Source organism: Dendrobium catenatum, unplaced genomic scaffold (genome assembly GCF_001605985.2).
Source record: "Dendrobium catenatum unplaced genomic scaffold, ASM160598v2 fragScaff_scaffold_384, whole genome shotgun sequence".
In the NCBI taxonomy this organism is placed as follows: Eukaryota; Viridiplantae; Streptophyta; class Magnoliopsida; order Asparagales; family Orchidaceae; genus Dendrobium; species Dendrobium catenatum.
Window position 1 is genome coordinate 139,120 of NW_021318846.1, and position 27,918 is coordinate 167,037.

The window sequence follows — 27,918 nt, forward strand, 5'->3', positions numbered from 1 at the left end:
CTCTCAAGCTAGGAAGAGAAAACCCTCAGGTTTAATAACAATTTTAGATCAATAAAACTTCCATACAACAACAAACAGTCCCCTATAAATAGGGGAAAAGAATACAAACAGCCCCCCAAAAGGTGCCGCCCCAAGCCTCCAATGGGAGCAGCCAAAGCATGGGAATTACCCAAGAGAGAGAGGCACGGCCAGCCCAGGAACCAAACAGCCAAAAAACCAACAGCCAGCCCAGGATCCGAACAACCAGAAAAATCCAACGGTCAGCTCAGGATCTGAACAGCTAGAAAACTCATCAGCCGAAATAACAAAACACCAAGCAGCCAAGGGAAAATGGACCAAGCCCAATAGAAGAATTTCATTCCAACAATAAATGCCCAAAAATCAAAGAAAGCTAGCAAAACAAAGGAGTGAAATGTCCTAAGAGCACCAATCCTAGACATGTTCATAGGTTGCCTTCCATCATAGGGTAAACCAAATAAAACATAAAATTCCAAATTACATAAGACCAAAATAAAAATTTAAAACATTCAAATCAAAAAACACATGCTGATAGATATTGAATGCATCACCTAGATACTAACAGAATAGTTGAAGAAGGATATCTTCTTGTGGGGGGAGGCGGCCACAACAACTTTTGAGAGGCTGAAGAAGGCAATGACCATTGTACCGGTCTTGTCTCTACCATATTTCACTAAAAATTTTGTACTAGAGATGGATGTCTCAGGGTAAAGATTCGTAGTACTCATGCAGAGCCACCGACCCATCACTTACTTCAGCCAGGTGTTGACAGTTAAAGCTAGGTGAGGTCAATCTATGAGAGGGAGTGAAAGGCAATTGTGCTAGCCATCTAAAAGTGGCGACCTTATTTGTTGGGTCAACATTTCATTGTTAGGATGGATCAATGGAGTTTGAAGTACTTGTTGGAGCAGATGATGGTGACAAAGGAGCATCAGTGATGGCTGTCAAAGTTATTGGAATATGACTTTGAAATCTAGTATAGGCAAGGGATAGAGGACAAGGCAGCTGATGTTTTGTCTAGATGTATTGAGGAGCTACAGGATATGGCTATGTCGATACCACTGATGTTGGATTGGGGGGGCCATTAATGAGGAGAGTGCACAGGATGAAGAGCTGGGGAGGATTAGGGCAAATTTATTAAAGGGTGGGAGTAGTCACTCGGGCTATTCTCTAAAAGGGTAGAAGCTTCTATACCAGGGGAGATTTGTGTTGCCCAGGACATCAGTCCATATTCCACACCTGTTACAGAAGTTCCATGATAGTGTTATTAGGGGTCATTCGAAGGTGCAGAAGACGTACATGAGACTCACTGCAGAGTTGTATTGGAAGGGGATGCACAAGGATGTGGAGGAGTTGGTAGCCAGTTGTGAGTTATGTCTGAGAAATAAGTAAATGGTCAGGCTCCAAGAGGATTATTGCAGCCCCTAGCTCTGCTAGATCGGGTGTAGGAGGTCTCCATGGATACGGGTTACCTCGATCTGAAAGATTTACAATGATTCTAATGATGGTGGATAGTTGAGCAAGTATGCTCACTTCATTCCCCCATGGCACCCTTACATTATAATGATAGTTACAACAACATTCATCAAAGAGGAGGTCAGATTACATAGGATACTCAAGTCTATAATATCCGACCGGGATAAGGTGTTCCTCAGCCACTTTTGGAGGGAGTTGTTCAGGATGCAAGGGATGGTACTAAAGAGGAGCACAACTTATCACCCTCAGACATATGGGCAAATAGGTGTGATAAATAGGAGCCTAGAGACATACCTACAATGTTTTTTGTCGAACACACCTAGGCTATGGGCCAGATGACTAGCATGGGTGGAGTACTGGTACAATACTTTATATCATTCGGCCTCTCAGATGACCCATTCAAAGTGTTGCACAAACGAGACCCACCACACTTAGTGCATTTTGGGTTGCATAGCACACCTGTCTCGTTAGTAGAATAGTACTTGGAGGAGCGATATAGGGTGTTGGAAGAACTATAAAGGCACATGTTGAGGGCACAACAGATCATGAAGAAGCAGGCGGATAGGCATAAGAAGAAGATCCAATTCAACATATGGGAGAGGGTTGATGAGGACATCGACAGACGTTTTCAACGAGTATATCAGCGCAGGAGGTGCCAATCGATGGCCACGATCCACAACCTTTATTTTGATGCTTAGTTTTATTTTGATGTTGTATTATTTATTATTCCCGATTGTACCCTTTCTTTTAGTTGTCTTGAGTTGTAGCCCCAGGGGCATTTTCGTCATTGTATTTTGTTTTTCCTTAGGCCTATATATGATGGCCTCCTCTATTGTTGTGGGCTCCGAAAATTCGGCCTCGGCCTCCACTCGCTTTTCTTATTCGACGAGGGAGTTTTAACGAACTAAGTTCCGAGGTAAATTTTGGAAGGCAGATGGGTTTGTAGATAAGACACTACCCAGAGATTTCGCCCTCATTTTGTGAGGACTTTATGATCAAAAGAAATAAATTTTGAAATTCAAATCTCCCCAAAGCATTAATAGCTTTCCTAAAATAAGCCCAAGATTTTAGGCAATTGTCATAATTGAATTCAATTCAAATTTGAAATTCAAACAATTGCTTATTACTTGCAATTAAATTAGGAAACTTTCCTTTTATCAAAATCTGAAATTTACTTCAGATTTTCTCCAAATTTTTTATTAATCATGTGGGCCCTACCTACTTAATCTTAATTCCCTTCTCCCCTCTCTATACTTGGTCGGCCCCCCTTTATTGGTTTTTCTCTCTCCTATTACATTAATTGCCCCTCAATTAAACTCCAGTAACCCCTCATAAACCGCCGGCCCCTCCATTAGGGAATTAATTTGACTTTCAAATTAATTTCCCCTCACTCCACCTAATTGGAATTCGAATTCAGAATTCTAAAATTCTCTCAAGCCCCCCTAGCCCACCCGACCTCTCTCCCCTTTCTCCCACCCGAGCTCTCCTCTCTTGGGCTTTCCTCCTCGTGTTCCCTCATCCCCATGATTACCGTGCATGGCCGATCCTGAGGTCGATCATGGTTTCGCGTACAACGAGCAAGGGGAGATCAACATTTTCCTCTCCCCCTTCTACGAACCGGATTGGGAGTACGACGTCACCCTCGAACGCTATGTCAACCGTATCGTATATTGTCTTACCCGGACCATTGAACTTCAACGACCACGAACCCCGTGGCCCCGCATTGGACGATCCGTGCCGCCTCCACCTCCGGCTACCTTCCCAACAACGACGTTCCTCGACTCGTCCTTCCTAGTGGTCACTTAATTTCTAGTGTGGAAGATCTTCCTCCGCTCAACCTAGATCCGTAGAGAGAGAATAGATTCTCAAGGTGAATATCTCGTTATTAACTTTTGGATTTGTGTTATAAGCTTTTACATTACTTCGCCTTTGTATTTGATTGAGTGTCTTGGTTATTCTTCACGCATTTCTTTGCCTAAGCAAGTGGAAGACCGCGAATTTTTGTAACTTACTTTGAATTGACGCATAACTTTATAAAGGTTAACTTTTACTAAATTATCTTGTTAATCTTTTGCAACTCCAAGCATGTGTTACATCAAGGGTGTTCTTAAAACTACGGCCTTACAGGCAGAGGACGGTCGCCAACAATAGAAATGAGAAGCTTTCCCCAAGGTACTTTGGCCCATATGAGGTTTTGGTGAAGATTTGAGCAGTAATCTACGTTTGAGACTACTCCCAACAGCGACTATACATCTAGTGTTCCATATATCACAGCTGAGGAGAGTAATCAGGGATCAAGCACCTAGTTATAAACTACCAGATACACTAACAGAAGACTTGGAGATGATATTAGAACCACTGGAATTGATGGGGGTTCGTCAGGGCGGAGAGGGGGATAAGGAGGTTCTGATTAAATGGAAGGGCTACCAGACTACAAAGACATATGGGAGCCTTATGCGAGGTGAGACATCAATTCTCATCTTTCCATCTTGAGGACAATGTGGTTCTTTGGGAGCGGGTATTGATATAAACAGACTAATCAATGAGGGACTGGTCCATCCAGCCCAACCCTTAGGCCAGGCCACTTATTACAGCAGGGGCAAGCCTGCTATTGCGGCCAGCCTCAAATCCCCCCTATTGGGGTGGGTCCACTTCCTAAGGGATTCTGAATAAGGGTTGTTTAGTCCTTTTGCATTATTTTGTTATATGCTTTAAGTAGAAATTCGTATTAGGGTTAGAGCATCTTTTTTGTGGCTGATTTTTGGTTTTTGTGCTTGGCATTCTTGGGCTCTAGTGGCATATAGAGAATTGGGAGAGATAGATCGACCTCTCGAATAGGGCAAATTATTGGGTCAGGTGACTAGAGGCGAAAAATAAGTTCGGACATCCAATAAAAATTTGTCACGTCACCTGCGCATTTGACTGCGCATTTGACTTGCGCTTTACTTGCGCTTTTTGACTTGCGCTTTAGTTGCGCTTTTTGACTTGCGCTTTTTGACTTGCGCTTTAGTTGCGCTTTAAAAAATAGAAAGAAGATGATAAATGATCAAAAGGATGTACAAGACAATATCAGATGGTTAGTATAATCATGCACCTTTATGGATGGAGAGAAATAAGAAGATAAAGATACGAGGTTTCAGGTACATATGGATGCCCACTATAGTAGATGTGATGGAAACTGGTATAACAAGAGATAACGAGGCCCAATTAATATAAACCACTAGTACAGTAGGCACTAGAGCAATGAAAGTGGAATCCCTAGAGAAGACTTTTTAGTGCGAAAAAGCTGTGACGGTATTAGGGAGATGCTACATAGAAGGTAACATCAACTAATACATAAAGGTGATTAGTAGATAAATCATAATCATGATAACCTTTCTAGGTACGAGAATAAATCAGTAATATATTTAATGGCACTGGGAGAGAGTTTATCTCATCCAAGATGAAAGTATGAATGAAATAAGCATAGCAAAAAACAAGAGTACGAGGAAAATAAATTTGCATGTATATAGATGTGAGAAGGAAGTAGCACCCACTAAGAGCAATGAAAAAAACGCATCTGATTATGAAACAAGCTGTTAGAAGAGCATCTTCCCAAAACGATCACGGAATGTTCAATAGAAAAATGAAGGTACAAACAACATCAAGGAGAAGTTGATGATCATGTTCAACCACACCATTTTATTGGAAAATATAAGGGCAGAAAGACTTACGGATAATATCATTCTTAGTACAAAAAGAACAAACAATATATTAAATATATTTTAGGGCATTAATGAAGAAAGAAGAATTTTAAAAGGTGAAACTTTAAAATCTTATATCTTAATAAATTATTGAAATACATCAAATACATTTAATATATACACCCAAGTAACCTTGATGTACTTGAATTAAGAAAATCAATGTAAAGAAAATCCAAATGGATGGATATCAGACTTGGACCCAATATATCAAAATGGACAAGTCAAAAGAGAGTGCTACTTTTTTTTTTTTGAGGGTGCTACTATGAGAAAATGTTGACACAGGAAAAGGGTTGTGCTGGTGATTATCAAAAGCTTCACATTCAAATTTAGAAACATAGGAGGAAAAACAAGTGAATCCTTAAAGATAATGATAATGGTGTTTAAGGCGACAAAGCCATTGGTAAGGGGAAATAATGAAAGAAAGGGCAGTAGATGTAATATCAAAAAGAAAGTAAATGAAAACAACATCAAAACATCCATCAATTATCTTATGTGATAAGATCTTAAAAGACAATGGGAGGGATAAAAATTATCAAGCCATTGTAGAATTTGAAATGAAAATTTATGGATAATCATGTTTGTCGGAATTGGGGAACATATAAAACATTGTTTAAAATTAACTTAAGGAGAGACAGATTGATCCTTTTCTAAAAACAGAAAAGAAAAATTCATCAGCAATGATGATAGTAGGCAGACATTGCATAGTAATAAATGAAAGCAATTATTGGCTACATATCCTATTGGAAGAAGCACCAAAATATACTAAAAGTATATCAGAATGAGCAGTGGCAACTAAAACATACAAGGAAGTTGCATGAAAGGCAGGGAAGCATCTAATATTGTTGTGGTCAAGATCATCCTCTTCTTGGAAGATAAACAATTCTAAAATGAGGATCAATAGAATCAATAAGGGGGTGTCAAAACAATTTAACGAGTCTAGTTTGGATTTGATTTGAAATTAACATGACACGAATACAATCAACCTGAACTCCCAATAACCCATTTTGATTAAAAAAAATTAGAACTTGTCAACTATAAAGTTTATTTTAATAGATCAAAAATAAGAAGATTATATCAACATGTAAAAAAATTAAAGAAAAAATATTAAAAAAAGTCAACTTTCAACCCAACCCGACCCAACCCATATATTAAACAGGTTAACCCAAATCCAAATTTTTCTGGTTCAGTCGTGTTAGGTTGGCGAGTCAGGTCATTTATTGACACCCCTAAAATCAACGGAAATAGTATGACATGCCAAGCAATTAGAGGATGCCCCAAAAGTTTCCCACAAATATTCAAGGAGTGATTGGCCCTCCGACGGTACAAGCAAGGAGGAAAAGAGTTCCAACCATGACCACCTTTTTTGTTAATAGCAAAGAGTTTTGTTTAAGATCACAAGAAGATGGAATACTAAACTCAGTGATCCATAGAATATGTCAGAGAGCCATGGTGATACTAGGACAATAAAGTCAACCGTTAATTAAGGTTGAACATATTAGAGATATCTAAAGACCAAAAAACTTTACAAAATAAAATTTCTTATCTTATTTTTGCTGAGTAGTGGGATCAATGGTACAAGGGGTGATATTGAAGTTTGTTATTGTTGAATCACACGGTAAGGAGGGGGCTCATGGCTTTGATAGGTCAGCAATTCGTGGGCTACAATCGTGGGCTACAGTTGGAGATTTCATCTTCTGACACCAAGATCTGTGGCATGGTTTAAAATTGCGCAATATGAGGCTCGCCTTGAGGCCCGCCTTTGCGCAATTCCAGTAAAAAACGCCTCGATGCTTACGCCTCGAGTTTTTTTCATGAGGCTTGCGCCTCAACTTGATTGAGGCCCGCCTTGAAGCTCGCCTCGCTTCACTGGCATGAGGCTTACGCCTCACGCTTTATATATTAAAACTTACATAAATCTTGAAGTAAATGCCCGAAATTGGACTCTATAGGAGAGGAGGAATGGGAAAGAGTAATTCACCATAATGATGATTCAAATGAAGATTCCCTTAGTGATGACAGTGCTTATGACTTATGAGTTGTTATGTGATATGTCATTACTATTTATTTTTGGAAATTGAAATTATATGTTAAAAAAAGAATACTGGGATTTTAGAAAGATGGAATATTGAGTTGAACTATATTTCATGTTGTCTTATTATTGAGATATTTTGATTTCACTTCATATCTTATGACTTATGAGTACATAACATGCATTTAAACTCACGTAGTGGGATAAAGGCTTGATGTTGTTGTTGTTGTTGTTGTATTAGTATATAAAAAATTTATCATTTTATGTTTACGCAATCTTTTGATTTTGAGGCTTACGCCTCAAAACGCCTTGAGGCTTACGCCTCGCCTCACGAATGAAAAACGCCTCAATACCCGAATACGCAATTTTAAACATTGATCTGTGGGACTGATTCCAAGATTCGTAGGATATAATTATTAGAATCAATTAGATTAAATGACTTTCCACTTCTCTTTATTATAATTAATTAGATTAAATATCCTTCTTTTTCTATTTATTCACTTAGAGTGTATATATATATATGTAATGATTCCAATAAAAAAATAAAAAAAATAAAATAAAAATATGTAATGATTCCAATGAATAAAATTTAAATTCAATTTCTCCTAAACAATTTCTTCAACTACATTTAGCTTTTAAGATATTATAATAATCTTGAATAGATTTCTCTCCTTGTTATTAAGAGATGTCAGAGTAAAGGATGCATACCCAAGAGATGCTCCTTTCTTGAAAGTACGTGGAATAATAGGAAATTCAAAATTCCTTTGACGGACAGCTATTATATATTAGTGGAGGCGATTTGAAGTTTGAGATTATTAAAATCTTCTAGAGCGAACCATATTGTCAGAGGCCTATCGGTTTGTGTATTTGTGGTATCCATTGATTCGAGAACAAACAATCAAGGTTACAAAGTTTCTCATAAGAAGAAACTCGGAAATAATAAATATGACATCATGAGAGAGCATTATTGAGTTTCATAGTAAGATGTCAGTCCTGTTGATTAACAGGCGGAGAAGAACGGAAGCAGTAAAGAAAGAAGGAAAAACTATTTTCATAGGAATATATAGAGAACTAAATACAGAATATGAGGGTAACGGCTGTGTGACGTGAACATGAGCTGGACAAGAAAGTACATGGTCCTTTCTTGCTTACAGCCCCCGTCAAATTGATGCTAGAGGGGCAGCGATCAATTTGTTGCATAGTAACTTGAATCGGCGTGGTGGTAGTGGCTTTGTAAAGATGTCTGTCAGTTGATCATTTGTGCAAATATGATGAACTGACAAGTGTTTTGCCCGAATGTTGTCACGGATAAAGTGACAATCCACGTCAATGTGTTTGGTTCGAGCATGATAAACTAGGTTGTTGGCGAGCGCAATTGCAGATGTGTTGTCGCAGTAAATAGTGGTTGGAATGTTTTGTGGAATATGGAATTCCTAAAGAAGGCGACGGAACCAGAGAACTTTGGATGCTTCGGTTGCCAATGCTCTGTATTCGTCTTCGGTGGATGAGCAAGCCACGGTGGTTTGCTTCTTGACTTGCCAAGAGACTAGTGACTTGCCCAAGAAATTGCAGTAACCGGATATTGATTTCCGATCTTGATTGTTGTTGGCCCAGTCAGCTCGACGAAGCCCTGTAATATGAGATTGTCACGGTAGAGAGGAATGCCATGATTAGTAGTACCTTGAATGTATCGAAGTAATCGTTTGAGAGCTTCGAAGTTGCTATTGAGCGGATTGTGCATATGTTGGTTGAGTTGATGAACAGCAAATTGAATATTAGGTCGCGTCAGAGTGAGGTATTGAAGTGAACCAATGAGATGTCTGAATAGTTGAGGATTGGCGAAGTGTTCGGTGGGTTTGTTTGTATTTGTGTGTTTGCCAGATGTCGGAGTAGCCACGGGTTTGGCATTCTGCATTCCGGCGCGTTCCAAAATTCAATTTGCGTAAGGTTGTTGATGGAGTAAAGCGCCATATGTTGTTGTGTTAGTTTGTATACCGAGAAAGTTGGCAAGAGAGCCGAGGTTGTGCATTTGGAACCGTTGTTGAAGATTGGATAGAAGTCGATGGATATCGGAATTTGAGTTGTCGGTCAGAAGAATGTCGTCAACGTAGATCAAAATGTAAAGACGAGTTGATCTCGATTTGTAAATAAGGAAGGGTCAGCAATACTAATGGTAAACCCAAATTGCTGAAGATGATTGGATAGAGTTGCATACCATTCGCGGGGTGATTGCTTGAGGCCGTATAAGGCTCTCTTGAGCTTGCACACGAAGGTGGGATGAAGCGAGTCCTGAAATCTGGGTGGTTGTTTCATGTACACTGTGTCGGAGAGGTTCCTGTGGAGGAAGGTGTTGGATACGTCAAGTAGATGTATACTCCAATTGAAGTGTAATGCAATGACGATAAGGACACGAATGGTTGGAATTTTGGCTACAGGACTGAATGTTTCGAGGTAATCAATGTTGTGTTCTTGGTTAAAGCCCCGTGCAACGAGACAAGCCTTGTAGCGGGATATGGTGCCGTCGGAGTTTAATTTGGTTCTGTAGGTCCATTTGCAACCGAGGAGTTTTGATTTGGAAGAGGCGGAACAAGATCCCATGTCCCTTGTGTTTGTAGAGCTTGGAATTCCTAGGACATGGCGGATCGCCAATGTTCGCTTTTGACGGCTTGATTGTAGGTAGTTGGTTCAGTGTTATGAATCATGTGAGAGAGGTTGAAGACTTGCTTCGGTTTTGAGTGACCTGTCTTGGAACGGGCAAGCATAAGGTGTGTGATATGTTGAATGGTTTGAGTATTGGCAGAGGGAATGAGAGTGGATGGTGGTGAAATGGTAGAAGTTGAAGGTGAGTGACGGCTGACAGAGGTGTGTTGGGGTGAAGGGAAGGAGACTGGTTTTTGGAACTGAGAGTGAGTGGGATGGTTATTGAGAGAACTGTGGATGGACGAGGGTAAGGAAGTGGTAGGAACAAGCAGTAAGGGTGGAAGTTTTGGATCAGGATTGGAAAATGAGTTGCAAGGATGTGATAGTTGAGGAAATGGGAAGATGTTTTTATTAAAGACAACATGGCGAGAGACATATATTTTGTTTGTGTTGGGGTCAAGGCAACGATATCCTTTTTGAGCTGACGCGTATCCGATAAATACACATGGGTGAGAAAGAGTGAACATGTGTGCGGTGTAAGGTTTGAGCCACGGGTAGTATAGACATCCAAAAACTTTTAGGTGGCTGTACGTTGAAGGTTTCCCGTATAGAATTTCATAGGGAGATTTGTTGTAGGTGTTAGGAGATGGAAGGCGGTTGATGAGGTTGATTGCGGTCAATAGAGTGTTAGCCCATAGGTAAGGTGGAAGGGAAGCTTCGATTAGAAGAGTGTGAATGGTTTCGGTAATGTGCCGATGCTTACGTTCAGCCACTCCATTTTGAGGTGGAGTGTAGGGGCAGGTGAATTGGTGGAGAATGTCGTGATTAACTAGGTGCGTTTTAAATTTATTATTACTGAATTCGCCACCGTTGTTAGTGCAAATGATATGAATATGAGTGTTAAATTGTCATTCGATCATTTTGTGAAATTCAAAGAATTTACTAAACACTTCAGATTTTTGAGGGGATAGTCCCATGTATACCTTGAAAAATCGTCTATAAAGCTTACGTAGTATCAGTATCAATAAGTTGAATTGGTTGGGGAGGGTCCCCAGACATAGGAGTGAATCAAATAAAACGGAGTAGAACTAGTGCTTTGAGAATTTTTGAAAGGTAATTGATGGCTTTTAGCCATTTTACATGCGGTACATGAAGAAGGAGATGAAATACAGATATTGGTATTTTTGTTTGCAAGAAAATGTAGTGTGGATGCTGAGGGATACCCCAGCCTTCGGTGCCACAGGTCTTGGACCGGCTGAGTGGAGATTAACGTGAATTTGGAGGTGGCTGTGTTCTTGGTAGGCACGGCTTGAATTGGGTAGAGCCCGTTAAGACACGGACCCGTGAGAAGAGGTCGGAGGGTCTTCTGATCCTTGATTTCATATCCATAAGAAGAGAAAGTTATGAGACAATCATTGTCAGTAGTGAGTTTATGAACAGATAGAAGATTGAATGATAGGTTGCGGATAAGATTTAACTGAGATAGTTGCAGATTACCTTGAGGCGTGGGTAACATACCTTTATCAGTGGAATGGGAGATTATGACCATTGCCAAGAATGACTTGGTTTGAGCCGGTGAATGGTTGTGAGTTTTGAAGGTGCGTCGGGTCTGAAGTTAGGTGTGAAGACGCTCCGCTGTCGAGGTACCATTCGGTAGGCGAGGAAGATGATGGTGAGGTGAAGAGGGCAATAGTAGGTTGTTCAGTGTTGTATTGGTCGTCATGGCGGCGCCAACATTTGACTGCAGAGTGGTCGTTCTTACCGTAGATTTGGCAAGTAACGGTTGATCTTGAAGTCTTTCCCCCTCTGTAGTTGGTGGAGTTGGATCTGCTATTGAAGGAAGTGCGACCGCGAGCTGAGCTAGATCGTCCACGACCACGGGTTGCCGCAAGGGCCGTGGCGTTGCCAGAGAGTTGGAGGGAATGCAATTCGCGGGTTGTTTCATGAGCGAGGTTGAGTTCTTCGCTACAAAGTAACATGTAGAGATCATCCAGACTCAAGGGATGGAGATTAGTGCGGATTGCAGTTTAGAAGGCTTGGTAGGTGGACGGAAGACCGTCCAAGGTATGGTGGATGATATCTTCGACGTCGATTGGGGCTCCGTCTACGGCGAGTGAATCAACTTTGGTTTTGATTTCAATAAGGTATTGGGACATAGTTTTATCTTTCATAGAGAGATATTGCAGCTCGTGGCGAAGGTGTATAATTCTGGAGCGTGTGCTGGATTGAAGCCTTCGATCAAGAATGGTCTAGATGTCGATACAGTTTTCGACGGAGAGGACATAAGGCAGTATACATGGCGATATTACAGAGTATAATGCTGCTGCAAGATTTTGGTCTAGCAAAAGCCATGTGTTGTAGGTGGAGTTGGGACTTATCTTGCCATCCATCGCAATGGTGGTTCTTGGGGAAGAGGGTGAGGTACCGTCCAAGAAACCTTGGTAGCCATTTGCCCGGAACAATTTTAGAACTTGGGAACGCCATATAGTGTGGTTGTCGGCGGTGAGGGGTTGGGCAATGATGTTCTTGACGTTGCTCATCAAGAATTTGAGTGATGGCGGAATCGTAGGGGGAGACGACGAGAGCGATTCATCGGTGGTGGAGTGATCGGGGGATGATCGATTTGAGATGTTTTCCATGGGTAGCAGCTCATAGAGAAGAGGGGTGGAGCGAGAAGAAGAAGAAGAACGGGGAAAGGAGAGAGGAGCGTTACCGCTCTGATACCATGTTGATTAACATGCGGAAAAGAACGGAAGCAGTAAAGAAAGATGGAAAAACTATTTTCATTACATAAGCTGTGTACAGGGATAGGAATATATAGAGAACTAAATTCAGAAGATGAGGGTAACGGCTGTGTGACGTGGACAAGAGCTGGACAAGAAAGTACATGGTCCTTTCTTGCTTATAAGTCCAACGGAAGGTAGAGGAAGCCATCAATGAATACTACAAACTACAAAGAGGGCTATGATGAGTTTATTAAACATAGATCGAAAGGCCATGCTAGGACGAGGATGTGAACAAGTAATCATCAGATGATATTTTTTATAGTGGGGTAGCATGAGAAAAATTCATGCAAGTAAGAAGATTTCTTGCGATAGGAAGGTTTGCAACAGGAAAAAGGCGCAGCAAGACCGAGGGATGTAGGGCAACACGTGGAAATGAGTAGAGCTCATGCCTGGCATAGCAGGCGAGAGTAGCATGTAAGCGCATCATGCAAGGCAGCAGGTAGATGCAAAACGTGGTGAATAGGCGGATGTAACATGTGGGAACAAAAATAAGGCACAAGTGTCATAGATGCGGCTCCAGGACAACAAGCAATCGTAATTGTTAGGTGAAGCACTGAGGGCACAAGATAAAAATGGAGAGATTGGGAAGGGCAACTGGATGGAGGAGATCAATACTTAAGCCCAATAAAGCTCTTGATACCACATTAAGTTGATTAAAAACTATTTATTTTATTTCATTATAATATCAGTGCCTATATATAGAAAAATTCTTGAGATAAATTTAAAAAAAAAAAAAAGATAATATCCTCAATTAAAAGTAAACATTGAATTATAAAGATAGAAGATGTAATAATAAATAACTTTCAATCTAATAAACTCTCTAAATTAACAAAAATGTATGTAGATAACTAAGTTCTGTACTTAGGCATTCACTTAAAAGCTACAAATGAAAAGGATTCAAAAATATGCAGAAAAAACATGCAAAAAATATGGTAAAAAAGCATGGCATGTAGCTAATAATACATGCAATGGTACACATGCAAATTAGCGTAGCAAGTCGAACTGCTAACCTGTATTGAAATAACACCCCAATCTTGCAAAATCTTGCCCAGTTTGCGCCTTTGCCATGCATTGTTAGTACAGAGGATTTTAATCAAGTTTATCGTCAGCTATGGGTCAAAAATACATCCAGTGAGAAAATAAAAAAGATGTTTAACCTGAAAATACATTTTTATAACACAAAAAATGTATGTGGCTAAAGAGAGCTGACCTGACCTAGCTGCACTACAAATTCATTTTCCTGAAATGCCTGATCACTTGTACCTTCGGGCAATACTAACGCCCTTGAAATGACCACATGGAAAGGATATTTCCCATATAACTTCCCATCTTGAACTAACAAAAGCTGTTCACCGGTTAGAAAACCCAGCAAAATGAGCACATCAAAAAGAAGGTTGGGCAATAATTAATATCACTGCCATTTCACCCATTAGAATAATAGAAATGCTGCCTCTTTTGGCTGAAGTTATTACTGTACTTATGCAATCAAAAGTAAATGAAATGTATGACTTCTCCTAAAATTTCATATGTAAAGAACATATCTCTAGTTCGATAAAAAAAATAAAAAATAAAAAAAGCATGTCTCTAGTTCGATTTTTACATTTGTATATATCTGAATAATCAGCACAACTGACTGAAAATAATCACCCTTAAGTTGGCAAGGCCAGGATTACGGGAAAGATTTCAAGCAAAGCAAACAATATGAAGGGCACGTACTGTTGAGGTTTTTCTTTTTTATTATTAAGCTCTGAAAGGAAGCCTGCAGTTTTCATTTTTAATGCCCTTTATCAATGTTCATATGATTAATAAAACCAAGATTGCTACGTACAAAGTATGAAATGTCAAAATTAAAATTGTTTTCAAAAATGATCATGTGGGCTAAACTTACCATAATTATTTTAAGTAGAATTGGCAATAGCACCATTATCTATTGTGATGCAAGCACCGTGGTATATAACTAGTCCAATATCCCTAAATTGCATGTAACTTAAACAAAAGTAAAAGATAACTGATAATATGAAATAGAAGAATAAGGTACAAATGTACAAATAGCGTGAAATAGAAAAATTTTACTGTAAATCATACTTCTTAAGAAGAACGATGAGATCAAATCTTCAAAATAACCTGAAAATAACCAATCATTGAAAATAACCTGAATATGACCAAGGCTTTACAATGATGTTCAATAGCTAGAACCAAAATTCCCAATAAGACAGACAAAATACCTACGGACAGAACCAGAGAACAAAACATAACCCGGAAACAACCTATTACAGTAGGTGCTTTCAATAATTTAATCATTTAATTACAATTTGGACCCTACTTGCCTAGGCCCACAAACCAAATGACCACCTTTGGAAATGATAAGGTTTTAACTTATATCATATTATAAGAATACAAAAAAAAGAACAAAAGCTAAAATGTGATTATGAATATATTAATATTTTTGTTTATTTTAAATATTTATTAATTTACTTACATTTATGTTGACCCCTACATCAAAATACGCGCAAAAAGAGGCAAAATCAGCGATTCAAGTCACGCGCGTGTCAACGTGGCGTGTCACTTGAAGGACCAAATGATCTCTGATTGTCAAACGGATTGCGTCATTGCAATCAGGACGCCGAATTCGCCTAAGAGGGAACCCCTCGAAGTCTCAGATTACGTCGTTGCATATTGCCCAAACAATGTCCAGTCGCAAAACAAACTACGTCGTTACATTTGGAACGTCGTCGACAACCAAAAATGACTGTCAATTTATTCAATTAAGATCCCAAGAGGAAATCGACCTTAATCCCGAGACAACGACATGCAAATCGAGGAAAATCGACGCCCGACGTCGCTCAAACGACTTCCGATCGCAAAACGGACATTGTCGTTGCATTCAGAACGTCATCAATACCCAAAATAGAGCATAATTTTGCCCAACAAAAATTTTGCGCCAAAATCGGCGCAAATTCAAAGGCAATTGTGCGTAGATCAAGGCGATTTTGAATTTCCCATAAATCCCACGAACGATGGATTGCCTCGAGCAAATACAAAGCTTCTTCGTTAAAATGAGATCAAAGAGGCCCGTGTTTGTTTTGGCCGTTCTTTCACGCTAAGACTCCTTCGCACCCATCGCTATGCGGTTCACAACTCCAAAGCACTATTTGAAACCTCCAGTGTCCATCGACAGCACAATCACACATCCCTACTTGCCCCTTCTGACTCAAGATTTGATCTTCACCTCCTCTTACTTTTTATAACCAACCAAACTCCGCAAGTCTAGCAATCTGACTCAAAGCCTCATACTTCTTCAATCTGAGATCCCGATCTCCCTCACACATAGAACCTGGGATCCTGATGTAGACAAAGGGGGGATTAACACGAGTCCAAAATAAATCAAATTTTGGCTTTCCTTGAGTCTAGTGGCTCAATCAAAATTGAGCTGGAATTTTAGCTCATTTATGAGCTGGATTTTAGTTCATTAAATGGAACTAAAATATAGCTCATTATTAGCTATGATTTTAGCTCATAGTTATCTTTTTATTTAATGTAATTTTATGCTTTTTATGTTTTAGTTATTGTTGTCTCTTGGAATTCCAAACCGGCATTTGGAATTCCAAGAAATGTCTTTTCCCATGAGGCGACTCCTTGGTTTCCTTCATGGCTTTTAGTATTTTGTGCATTTGCCCCTTGGATACCGGCCGGCCGCTGGTTTTACCGTGCCTGGGCTCTTTCCCGAGGCCATGGCCGCTTGGTTCCGTGCGGCCACCTTGTTTCCCGCGGTGGCTGCTTCGGTTCCTGGTTTGGGTTGATTTCCGTGAGCATGGGGAAGGATTTCTATGCTTATGGTGCTTAGTTTCTTGTGTTAGAATTAATGTAATGTGTCTCTTGGTATTCCTCTTTCATACCTATAAATATGGGAGGGTTTGTAATGTTTGAAGTTATGAAGTTGAATGAAATGTGATTTTTGGAAAAGTTATAACCTGCGGGTTTGCTTTGGAAATCCTGCGGGCTCTTTCCACCCTTCTTTCTCATCCCCTCCGGAAATCCTGCGGGCTCTTTCCAACCTTTCTTCTCGGGCTTCTAACCTCTTTCGTCTCTCCGCAAGTGCCACTCCACCTGTATCCCTCTTCTCTAAGTGCAGCAACTTTAGGGTGTCGTCATTTTGTTTGCAAGAGTCGTTTGTATTGGTGTAAGTTTTCTTTTGTTTAGTTTAAATTGAAATGTAAGAGTTTGTTCTTTCCTACTTCTCGTCCTTAGTCATTTTCGTCAGTAGAAGTCCGCCGTGTCTTTTGTGATCAAGAGATATAGGGTCCCCTTTATTTTTTGATCGCATTAGATCCATAGCCCTGTTCGACCTCATGCACATGCCACAATCCTTCCTGTACGAGTCGAACTTCAAGCCATAGGAATCAACTATGCTCTGACTCACTTCGTCCAAGGATCCCGCTCAGCTCTTGTGAATCACTACCCGTACGATCCCTCATCCAACGCAAGCCACCCATTTCTTCCTAGTTCGCAAGCTGCAGCCCTCACAAACCGTGAAATACTCCAGTGCCGCAGATCCGCATCCCGCTCCTATTAAATATACTTGCATGACACCTTGCTATCCCTCTACTCTCCCTCGTTCTTAAATCCTCATAGCCAATCTTCCTTTTCATGATCTATCCTACCTAAACTTCACAAACCTAGCTGAAGCCAACTCTCCACTCCACATTTCAGCCCTCCTTCCTCAAACTGCAAGCATCTTCCTTTATTCCATACAAAGGGAATCAGCTCTCGTCCACCACATCTTGCCCCCACGTGAAGTCCTTTTTATTCCACTCACACTAACGTCCAACAGCAGCTTCTCACTTCATTATTATCCCTCAAGTTTCTTTCCGGCTGCCTTCAATAACCTCAACAAACCTACTTTAACATTCACCTTTTCTCCACAACTCCTCACACGCTCAAACCGCACACAGAGCAATAACCATCTCCCTCTTCCCTTCTGAATATAAAACCATTCATTTAGCTCCATACCTAACAGCTCACTCCACCTCAAAATTAACCCAACTGCTCAACCTATTTCAGCCTCTACATTCTCCTACAAAAAAACGAAAGAGGCCAAAAGGGTAAAAGTTCTTTTTTAACACTGATTGTTGTATCGCTAAAAGAAAATTTCAAAAAAAACAAAAACAAAAAAGGAGAGGGGGAGAGTTTCAAAAAAAAAGAGGAAAGAAGAATTCTTTTTGTGCATTTACACCACCCATCGTCAGTCCTCGCGCAGGTATAATCCCTCAAACTCAAAACCCTCCAAAGTCCCATTCTCAGCGTTTGCGTCGAACCGGAAAATCACCTGTACATGTTTTTCTTAGCGGGGGGAGGGAATCCGGTGCGACACTTATGGCGAGGTGGGTAAGCCCTATACACACTTTTCACCGCCCTTCTAAGTACCAATAGATGACACAGTGCGTACGGGGAAAGAATTGTGCATTTGAAACAGATACCCCCAAAGACTCATACACTCCTTTCTTAGCGTGGTGGGATTGAAGACTATGGTTGCAGTGTCATCTGACACCTACTATATACGTCTTTCTTAGAATGGTGGGAAAGCCCAGACTTATGGAATTTCCCCTAAACATGGGAGACGTCGGGAGGCTGTCAAATTTTTCATTAACAGGGGACTTGGACTTAAGCCAAATAGCATGGGACCTAAACGAACAACGGGGGACTAGACTTGAGCTAGACCAAATGCAGGGGACTTGAACATAAATGAATTACTTGGACTTGAGCTAGACCAAATGCAGGGGACTTGAACATAAATGAATTACTTGGAACCGAACTCTTAATTATAGGGAACATGACCTAATAACTAAAATAAAACATGTAATCTTGCAAAATGACAAAATTAACTGTGCAAGTGCAACAATATGCTTGCAATCCATAACATAGAACCTCAATGAAATATTAAGAAGTCATTACATTGATTGGAATGCAAACAGTAATAAGTGAGTTCACTATACAAGCCATAAGTCATCTTCAAAGGATGGTGAATGACTTGTAATATGCAACATGACACATCTACAACTAATAACCAACAAGGATTGTAGAGAATATTATGATCTGCTTGCAAGCAACAATGAGAGGCAAGATGATGGCAGCGAATAAAAGCTAGTGCACAGTCAATGCTACTTGGCTGGGGAATAAATGAACTGAACCTCCGCAAGCCATATAGATCAATATATAACGAACATGTAATTTGATTACATAAGATGTCCATGAGTAGAACATGAAGAGCACATAATGAATCTCTTAACATCCACATCATCGACAATAACTTTAACTTCCAGCAAGTATAGCAATTCCCTATTAATATAAGGGGCCAATGTGCGATGAACATGGAAATGTAAGGCATACATGGTGCATGCAATATACCTCCTACAATCCAAAGCAACAAATTATAATGAATGCAGGTGCTTGCAAGCAACGACAGAAGATTGGGAGCATACATAATAGCATCCTTCACAACCAATGCTAGAAGATGGCATATTAAGTACACTGCAAGTGTGATGGTCCTCTATGAATGCAAATATGCACCCAAGATGCTATCTACAGGAAACTATAGGAAGCTCGTCATATGTGAATGTAGGATGCTTACGGGTAGTAGTTGGAGATCCAAGGTGCACACAATAGTCTACACATAGACGATAGCAAATGACAAACAATGGATGTTGCAGCATCCCTGCAACCAACCATCATTCAGCATCAAGTGAACACACCACCTTCTTGCAAGTAAAGGTGGATGATATCCAGCAAATGCGGGTATCTGCGGGCTGCTGCAGGAGACCTGCCATACACACAAGATGCCACCTACAAGCAAATGCATAGTGGTAGCAAATACAAATGTATACAAACAGTGCTAAAAGATTCATATTTAACGCAGCTCGCCCATAGGTAACACCAGAAAGCATAAGCAAGAAGATGGCATCAAAAGTGAAGCATTGCCAGCAGACAAAAGCAACAAGCATGTGATGAATGCAACCATCTACAAGCAAACAATGGATGATATACAACAGATGCCAGCATCTATAAACGTCACAAAAAACTCGTTAGTACACAACAGTCTTGAGGATGTTATGGGTACACATGTGATGTCTGAGGATGCTACGCGAGTCAAATGCTAAATTTAAGTTCAAGCACGATCCTTCTATATGGGTAGATAGGAGTCAACAAGACTCGAACAATCAAACAGATATACGGTCATGGCGTCAACCGAGATATTTATTTTAATACGTTCATATTAGGCCTTCAAGGCCTATAACCAGGAAAATTCACTAATAAGCACAACACCGACAACAAACTCAATCCTCTAACGACAAGTTAGCAAAGTCGACAATGTTCACTCCGTCAATGAAATTACCCATAAGTGATGGGGACATCAGATTTCGACACGTGTACAATCGCCGGAGACGCCGATCGACAGCTACGATCCAGAGTCTTTATTTTTTATTTATTTGCATCTTACATTATGAGTGTATTTTCTTTTATTTTCCTAGTTTGCCACTGAGGACATTGTTTCACTTATGTAGCCCCAAGGGCATTTCTGTCTTTTCAGTTATGGTTATTTTGGGCCTCCTTATATGAGGCATCATGCATTGTACTAGTTTAGTTTTTGATGAAATGAAAAATATTTCCCTTTGTTCTCTTTGTGAGTGCACTACTCTTAGATCTCTTAGTGAGTTCGACGCTAAAACTATATCTCTTTGTGAGTTCTAGATTTAGTCCAAAGATTATTGTGTGGAGATCGGCTGTTGAAGATAAACGAGGTGAGTGGAATCAAAGCAACAAAATTCTCAGATTTTCACCTCTTCCCTTCCCCTCACCTGGTTGCCGCCGCCCCCCTTGGAGCCGTCTAGGCCGCCGGCCTGCAAAGCCCAACCCGCCGGCCTGCAAAACCCCTCACGCCGGCCAGCCACCCGCCAACCCACCCGCCGGCCGCCCGCAGATTCCCCTGCTGCCGGCCACCGTGAGCCCATACCGCCGGCCCCCCTTTAGCCCTCCTTGCAATTTGAATTTCCCTCCCTTAATGACCTTCCTAATTGAGTCACTTAAATTAGGGAATTAATTAAGGGGAGTTACAATCTTTTGAAATTCAAATTCCCTCCTAATTTTATTTAAATTAGGGAGTTACATGAAACAATTAAAATTTGAAATCAAAATTTCAGATTTTGATTAATTACTAATGGTCCCCACCTACTTAAATCTCCAACCTCTCTCCTATCTACATGGCCGGCCCTCCCTCATCTCTCTCCCCTTTTAATCTTCTTTAATACACCATTAACCCTTCTCTCCTAATCTTAATTTCAAATTCAAATTCTGAAATTGAAATTAAGATCACGCCAATTTCGAAAATCTGAATTAAATCTCAGATTTTAAGCTCTTCTCCCCCATAGCTCCACCCGCCCCTAGACCCTCTCCAAACCGTGACCCTCCTCCCTCTACTTGCTCACGGTTTGCTCTCTCACCTCCCCTCTTTGTCATCATCACTCACTACCACCATGCATGGCGGACCCCGAGTTTGAATGGGGGCTTGTATTCGACGCCCACGGTAATCTCGACGTCCTACAGTCGCCGTTCTTCGACGCGGGATTTGACTCCGACAACGACACCGTTGGAGCTTACTTGGATCGGATCCTCCCGACCCTCATACAAGTCATCAACAAACAAAGTCCAGACTACAAGTGGACCATCGACGGCCGACCTTCCTCGCCACCTCCACTTCCTACGCCTTCCTCTCCATCACTACGGATCGCCGGCATCGTCTACCTCAAAGTGGTTTCATCCCTTGTGTGGTTCTTCTTCTCCTGACAACCCTAGACGTAGACGAGTGAGCTTAAGCCTCAAGGTGAGACGATCGCTTTGTTAACCGCCGGATTCTAGTTGGCTTTTCATTGTCATTACTATTAATTGTCGTCGTTATTTTATTGATCTTGCTAATTTAGTGGTAACAACTTGCCTAAATGTGGTTAAAATCTAAGATCTTTTTTGAAGCATCAATTGTGAGAATCATCAAGATTGTACTTTTATTATTTTAACGAACTCTTATTAATTTTCTAAGATTCAATTCCTGGTTTCACATCAATAAGTGTACCTCAATGATGGACGTGTTTAATGTTTATATCAACCGGAGGGGACTCTACACTTCAAATGCCTCCAAATGCTCATGAAATGCAAATATTTTCAAATGACTATAATAACATCCTGATGATTGTCGCGTTGAGAAAAAAATCTCAACCCGGGGGTCTCCAAATATTTCAAATGCCTCCCAAATGCCCCTAAAATTCAAAAATCCAAAAATTTCAAAAATCACAAATATTTGAAATATTTAAAATTGAAATAAATCATAAAACACTTAAAGCAAAACACATCCACCTTTCACAATAATTTGTCGATGTGGATAAATTTAAAAATTATTTTAGTCCATAAAGAGCTAATGCGTGGTCGAGAATATCACTATGATTCATTCTCAAATATTCTCATGTCAATAAGAACGTGGCATTGGTCCTTTAATCGGCAATTTGGTCGAATGGCTCCGCAAAGAACCCATGGCCTGGCCAAATCGGCTCCACGTGGTAAACAATTACAAATGCAACCAACAATTACAACTGCAACCCTCTAACTTAATGGCTTGGTCTAATGACTCCACTGTATTACGGTTATGATCATAGCCCATATATTCCCCAATGGCATCAAATCCTTGAGATATGAATCAATATGATATAATTTATAGGGCACAAAACCCTCTGTAATTTGTCCCCTTAGACAAATATTCACCTCAAGTCTACAAGTTACCCTTATACAAAGCAACCCATCGTTGCTGACAAGGATCCTTATGTCAGGTTGGGTCGACTACATCCTCTGACTAAGTAGACCAAGGATCATGATAACCCGAGACAACGGAACCATGGGATCTTGATCGGGCTCATCACCATTCCTCCGCCATCCAATGTAAGTGCAAATGATGAAATTTTCAATTTTAAATATTAAATCTCAAAAACTAAACCCATGTTGCTACTACATCTAGATATATATATTACGTATCTAATCGACGACTAGCCCTAATCAAAAGTTCTCTCTCGTTATCGAGAAGGGTAATTAACTAAAGCGGATTGCGCCTATAAAAAACCATAACTCGGATAATAAAGTCCTTGCAAAATGAGGGCGAAACCTATAGGTAGTGTCTTATTTCAAACCCAATCTGCCTTCTGAAAATTTACCTAGGAACTTAATTCATTAAAACTCCCCCGAAGCATGGGAGGCCGGGCGTGAATTTTAGAGCCCACAATTTAACAAGAAAATTACTTTAAAACATTGATGTAGAAGTCTAGAACTAACGATAGAACTGATCAAATAACTTAATCAAGCAGTCAATCGCACCAATCTCTAGGCTAAAATAATTAGAAAAAGGTTAGTGTTGAGATCATTTTCAAACGATAACTTCTCACTGGCATTAAAAATTCAATCTCACTAAGATAGATCCAGATATGTTGGAGCTATACGAGAGTTAACATGACGCCTACTCGACGGGGTCAAGATCTCTCCTACCCTGAGAGAATGATGGGGATATTAATGCATGGAAAGTTTATTATAGATGGGGTCGTAGATCGACAAACCATGATTAAGTCGTTATATTATTAGTTGTTATATGTGATTTAATTTAGTTTGTAAACTTTTTTCCTTAATGTTATAATATAAGTCCAAGGGCATTTGTGAACTTTTCCTTAATGTATAGTTGCCAATGCAAGTAAGACATTGTGTTCTTTGTCTGTCCATGTGGTGAGCCTATATATAAGCCTCTCCCCCCCCCCCCCCCCCCCTTGTAGGTGATGATGAATTATTTTTATAATAAATTCTATTTAGCATCTCTTTACTTTGGTGAGAAATGAGGTGGATGAGAGTGTGAACTATAGGAGAGGCAAATGAAGTACCCAACAACCCATTAAGGTGAGCTCTTGGTTTTCTCCTTATATCTCTTCCCCTTTCCCTCCATCCCTAACCGCCGGTCAACTCCCTTCCCCTTCCACCACCAACGGCAAGCCCACCACCACCACCTCCCCATCCATGTTCCCAATCCAAAATTTCCCAAATCTGAAATTTTGACCCTTTGGATTTCAATTGGACCCCACTTGTCCCTTGGAATTCTTCATGTTAATTAATGGGATGTTGACCCATTAATTGTCTCTCCTTATTTTCATTTTCAAAATTAGTTGGGAATTGGAAAAGCCACAACCCCTTTCCCTTTACCGATGGTTACCTCACCCATGGAACTCTTCATATTAATTAATGGAAAGTTGATCCATTAATTGCCTCTCCTTATTTTTATTTTCAAAAATAGTTGGGAATTGGAAAAGCCACAACCCCTTCCCTTTCCCCATGGTTAGCCTACTCTTGGAACTCTTCAAATTAATTAATGGGAAGTTGACCAATTAATTGCAAAGTTAACTTAATCTTTTCCCTTTTCCAAAACAATTTTTCCATTTTCCAATCCCACTCTCTCCTATTGCCCTAAGCCCCACCACTCTAATTAACCTCATATCATTCCTAATCTCCCCCAAATAGCAAAAATCATGGCCCCTCCTTCAAAATTTCAGCCAGCACCTCTTCTTCTCCACTGTGAAGCAAGACACAAGGAAGGCACTACGGAGCAACCATTTGAAGATCAACCAGCCGAGACCCCACCACATTTGAAGGAAGCTTCCCTGCGATGCAAATACCTAAGTCTTTCTACTCTTACTTCATACATTTAAGAAGATAGCTCTGAAGTCTAATTCTATGTGGCATCATTACTTTCATGTTAATTTAAATCTGCTATCTTCCTAAATCATGGAGTGCATGATTCTAGTGGTGGTTGATCTATGTTAAATGTTGGATCTTTTTGCCAACACATGTTAGCTAAGTTGTTGATTTAATTTATCCTTCTTGAATTTTAGAATTTTAGTTGTGGTTAATTGCTATTTGTGGATTATTTTTCTTAATTGTTTGAAGTTTGTTTTAAACATTCCCATGATTAATAGCTTGTTGCTTCTAAATTTAACTTATGTTTAATTTCATAATGCAAGTCTTCACATGCTAGCCCTACATCAAGCTTTCTTTCCAGTTAAAGGAATCTTTGAAAGGGCAAGGTTCTCAAATTGTATATTTCCAATCCAAGATAAAATATATCAAATATCTTTCGGTGTCAGTTCTTATTTCTTAAAGTGTGTGCTCTCAAATATTGAAGTTCATTATAGGTATATTTGAAAGGGCAAGGTTCTCAAATTGTATATTTCCAATCCAAGACTGGTAATTGATTTATTATCATTTATTCGAAGCTCATTAGCTTAGCAGGGTTGCTTTATTGACAACATCCAATCTTATAAAATATCCCAAATATTTTTCGGAGTAAGTTCTTGTTTCTTAAATTGTGTGCTCTCTCTAATAAGATCATAAGTTATGGTAAAATAAAGTATAACTTCTATTGCATTTCAATCTCATTTTCCATAACAACCATGAATCCAATCATAATTCATCCAATTCTAACCTAAATGTTCATTTAAATCACCACTAATAACTATTCTTTCTTCATACAACATGAGAAGCAAAACCACTGAAAGCATTCACAAGTTCCTCATCGATAATTATCTTAATAGCAAACACTCTATAACTAACCCTATTAACTTTAATAATTTTATCTTTCAACTCTTTTGCACTACAACACCTTCTGGTAAGGTGGTTACACAAAACGGCACCATTTAATTGTGATTAAGGCCAAGGCCAAAGCAAGGAAGTTCCGGAATAGCTCAATCCCCTATTTGGTGAATTATGGACAACATTAGCTAACGTGGAATTAAAATTAACCGCTTAGAAAAATATTCTCCAAATATCTATAAGGTCCCTTCAGATGACATAAATCATGGCTATTCACAAGGATCATTTAGTCAGATTAAGTCGACTACTATTGTTTATTATGTAGAACAATTCAATGATAACCCAAGATGAGAAACCATGATATTCTAATCGAAATCATCATCATTCTCCCCAACATCTACTCTAAGCTAATAATGACAAATTTACTTTATCAACCTCATATGTTACTACTATAAGCTAAGCATTTAAGATTTAACGCCTACCCTTTAATCAAAACTTATCTCTTAAGACCAAAAGGGGTAATTAACCATAGAGGCTCGCATCTATGAGAAACTTTAAACCATATCAAATCATCACAAAAATGAGAACAAAAACCCTGGTTATAATGCTATCTAATATCCAATGAGTCTTCTAAAAGTTTGACCAAGAACAACAATCTATCAAAAAAGCCATGCACACATTTTTTGGAGCCCAAAAACAAATACTAGGAATACATGAAGTGGCAATGATACTAAGAACTGTGCAAGCATTAAAGCAAGAACCGATTACAAAATTTAGGAATGCATGGGAAACAATGATATCTAAAGACAGAAAAATAAGAATGGGAATCTGCAAAAATATTTATGTAACACATACTCGTGTTAAATTGGAGTAGGTTTTATTTCATTATTGTCAGGCATATGTGATGAGGACATCAGAGCATGGAAAGTGCATCAGAGGCGTAGCCGTCGATCTACGGCCACGATCGAGTCGATGTAGTTTTGAGTCATTTTCATGTATTTGTCTTTTATTATGTTATTTGTCTTTTATTATTTATGTTTTAATTTTTTTCCCGTTTTTACCCCTTACTTAAGGGAGGTCGTATGTAAGCCCTGAGGGCATTGTCGTCTTTCTTATTTTGAGTCCTTTTTTGTACAAGGCTATTTATAGCCCTCATGTTGCTCTTCTAAAGTAATGAATTATTTATTAAGAAAATTTCTTCTCCTTGTTTGAGTTCTAGTGAGAGCTTAAGAGATCAGAGTGAGATCCCTAGGACAGGGAGACAAATCACCCACCAACCTTGGAGACGGCCGGGTTCATGGTTTCTTATCTTTTCTTCTCATTAACCCATTCTTCCTTTACCTAGCCGCCGGCCAAGGTCCTCCCAAAACCTTGCCGCCGGCCACTTAATGTCCCACCACCACCACCACATAAGTCCCTCTTCCTTGGCTAAACCCAAACCCTTCCCCACCTTGCTCACCCGAGCCATTCCCCCACATCCCCACCCACGACTTCCAACCAACCCGCCGGCCCTCTCCTCCTCTCTTCCCCTCCCAAATTCAAATTCCCCTCTTTGAATACCTTCCATAAATAAATCACCTTAATTTGGGAAAGCTTAATTTCAAATTATTTTGAATTTTGAAAATTCTTTCCTAATCTAAGAAAGTTATTTTAGGAAAGTTTCCAAATCCTTGCTTATTTGAATTTAAACTAAATTAGGATGAGATCTTTCATTCTTAATTTAATTCCCCTAATCTAAGGAAGCATTAAAAGCTTCCTAAACTTCTCCCACCTAGCCATTATTGCCGCCAACCCCCCTTAGGATTGGACTAGGAAATTTTTTCCTAAAATCCAATTCTCTACTTTGGAAATAATTCCAAATCCCCATCATCCCTCCTTGGCTAAAATCCCCTTGCTCCCATTGAATTAATTTCTTTCCAAAAGGGAGTATCTCCCAATTGAATTAAATTAAATCTCCTTATTCCCCCTTACCGCCGCCCCCTCTCTCTCCCCCTTAGGCTATTCAAATTTTTGCCAAATCCAAGGACTTCGATTTGGAAAGAAATTTCAGCTTTCCCACCTAATTTTCCCACTTCAAACTTTAAACCTAATCATGAAATTTTGAACCTAACTCTTCTCCATGTTTCTTCCATTGCCTAAGCTGGTAAACGTGGGGTTTTGTTCCGCCATTGCCCAAAACCTAGTAAATGTACACTTTATTTGCTTCTAATCTTATTGTTATATTAGGGATTTTGTTGAAAACTATTTACTTAACATGATTGTTGAATTTCTAACTTGTTTTGATTTTTCAAGTGCTTAGCAAGTGACTTAGCCTAAACGTAGGCACCCCTCTCTTGTTTTCTATTGTCGTTTTGATTGTTAACAGTTTTAATCTTACTTTCTTAATTCAAGAAATCGTGCAAATAATTATTCCATCCATTTAAAGCATTTAGTTCTACAACAATATGCCTATGTTGTTTCCAAGAGAAATCCAATAAGTGTTCAAAATTTTACAAAAAATCTCAAGCACCACGAAGAACACATATGAAAAAACAACTTGGATTTCCTATAACTCAAAAATTACTGACAA

At 39.6% G+C, this 27,918-nt stretch overlaps 1 protein-coding gene across 2 annotated transcripts in view; it reads right to left on the reverse strand.

The window, feature by feature from the left end:
* Positions 1-27,918, reverse strand: part of LOC110093359 (N-alpha-acetyltransferase 35, NatC auxiliary subunit) — a 75,042-nt gene that overhangs the window by 13,420 nt on the left and 33,704 nt on the right. For both annotated transcript variants that reach the window (XM_020818214.2, XM_020818212.2), the window contains exons 9-10: positions 13,903-14,037; positions 13,703-13,801 (exon numbers count right to left, since the gene is read on the reverse strand). In XM_020818214.2, the coding sequence (XP_020673873.1) occupies positions 13,703-13,801; positions 13,903-14,037 (234 nt within the window). The remainder of the gene's footprint in view (positions 1-13,702; positions 13,802-13,902; positions 14,038-27,918) is intronic.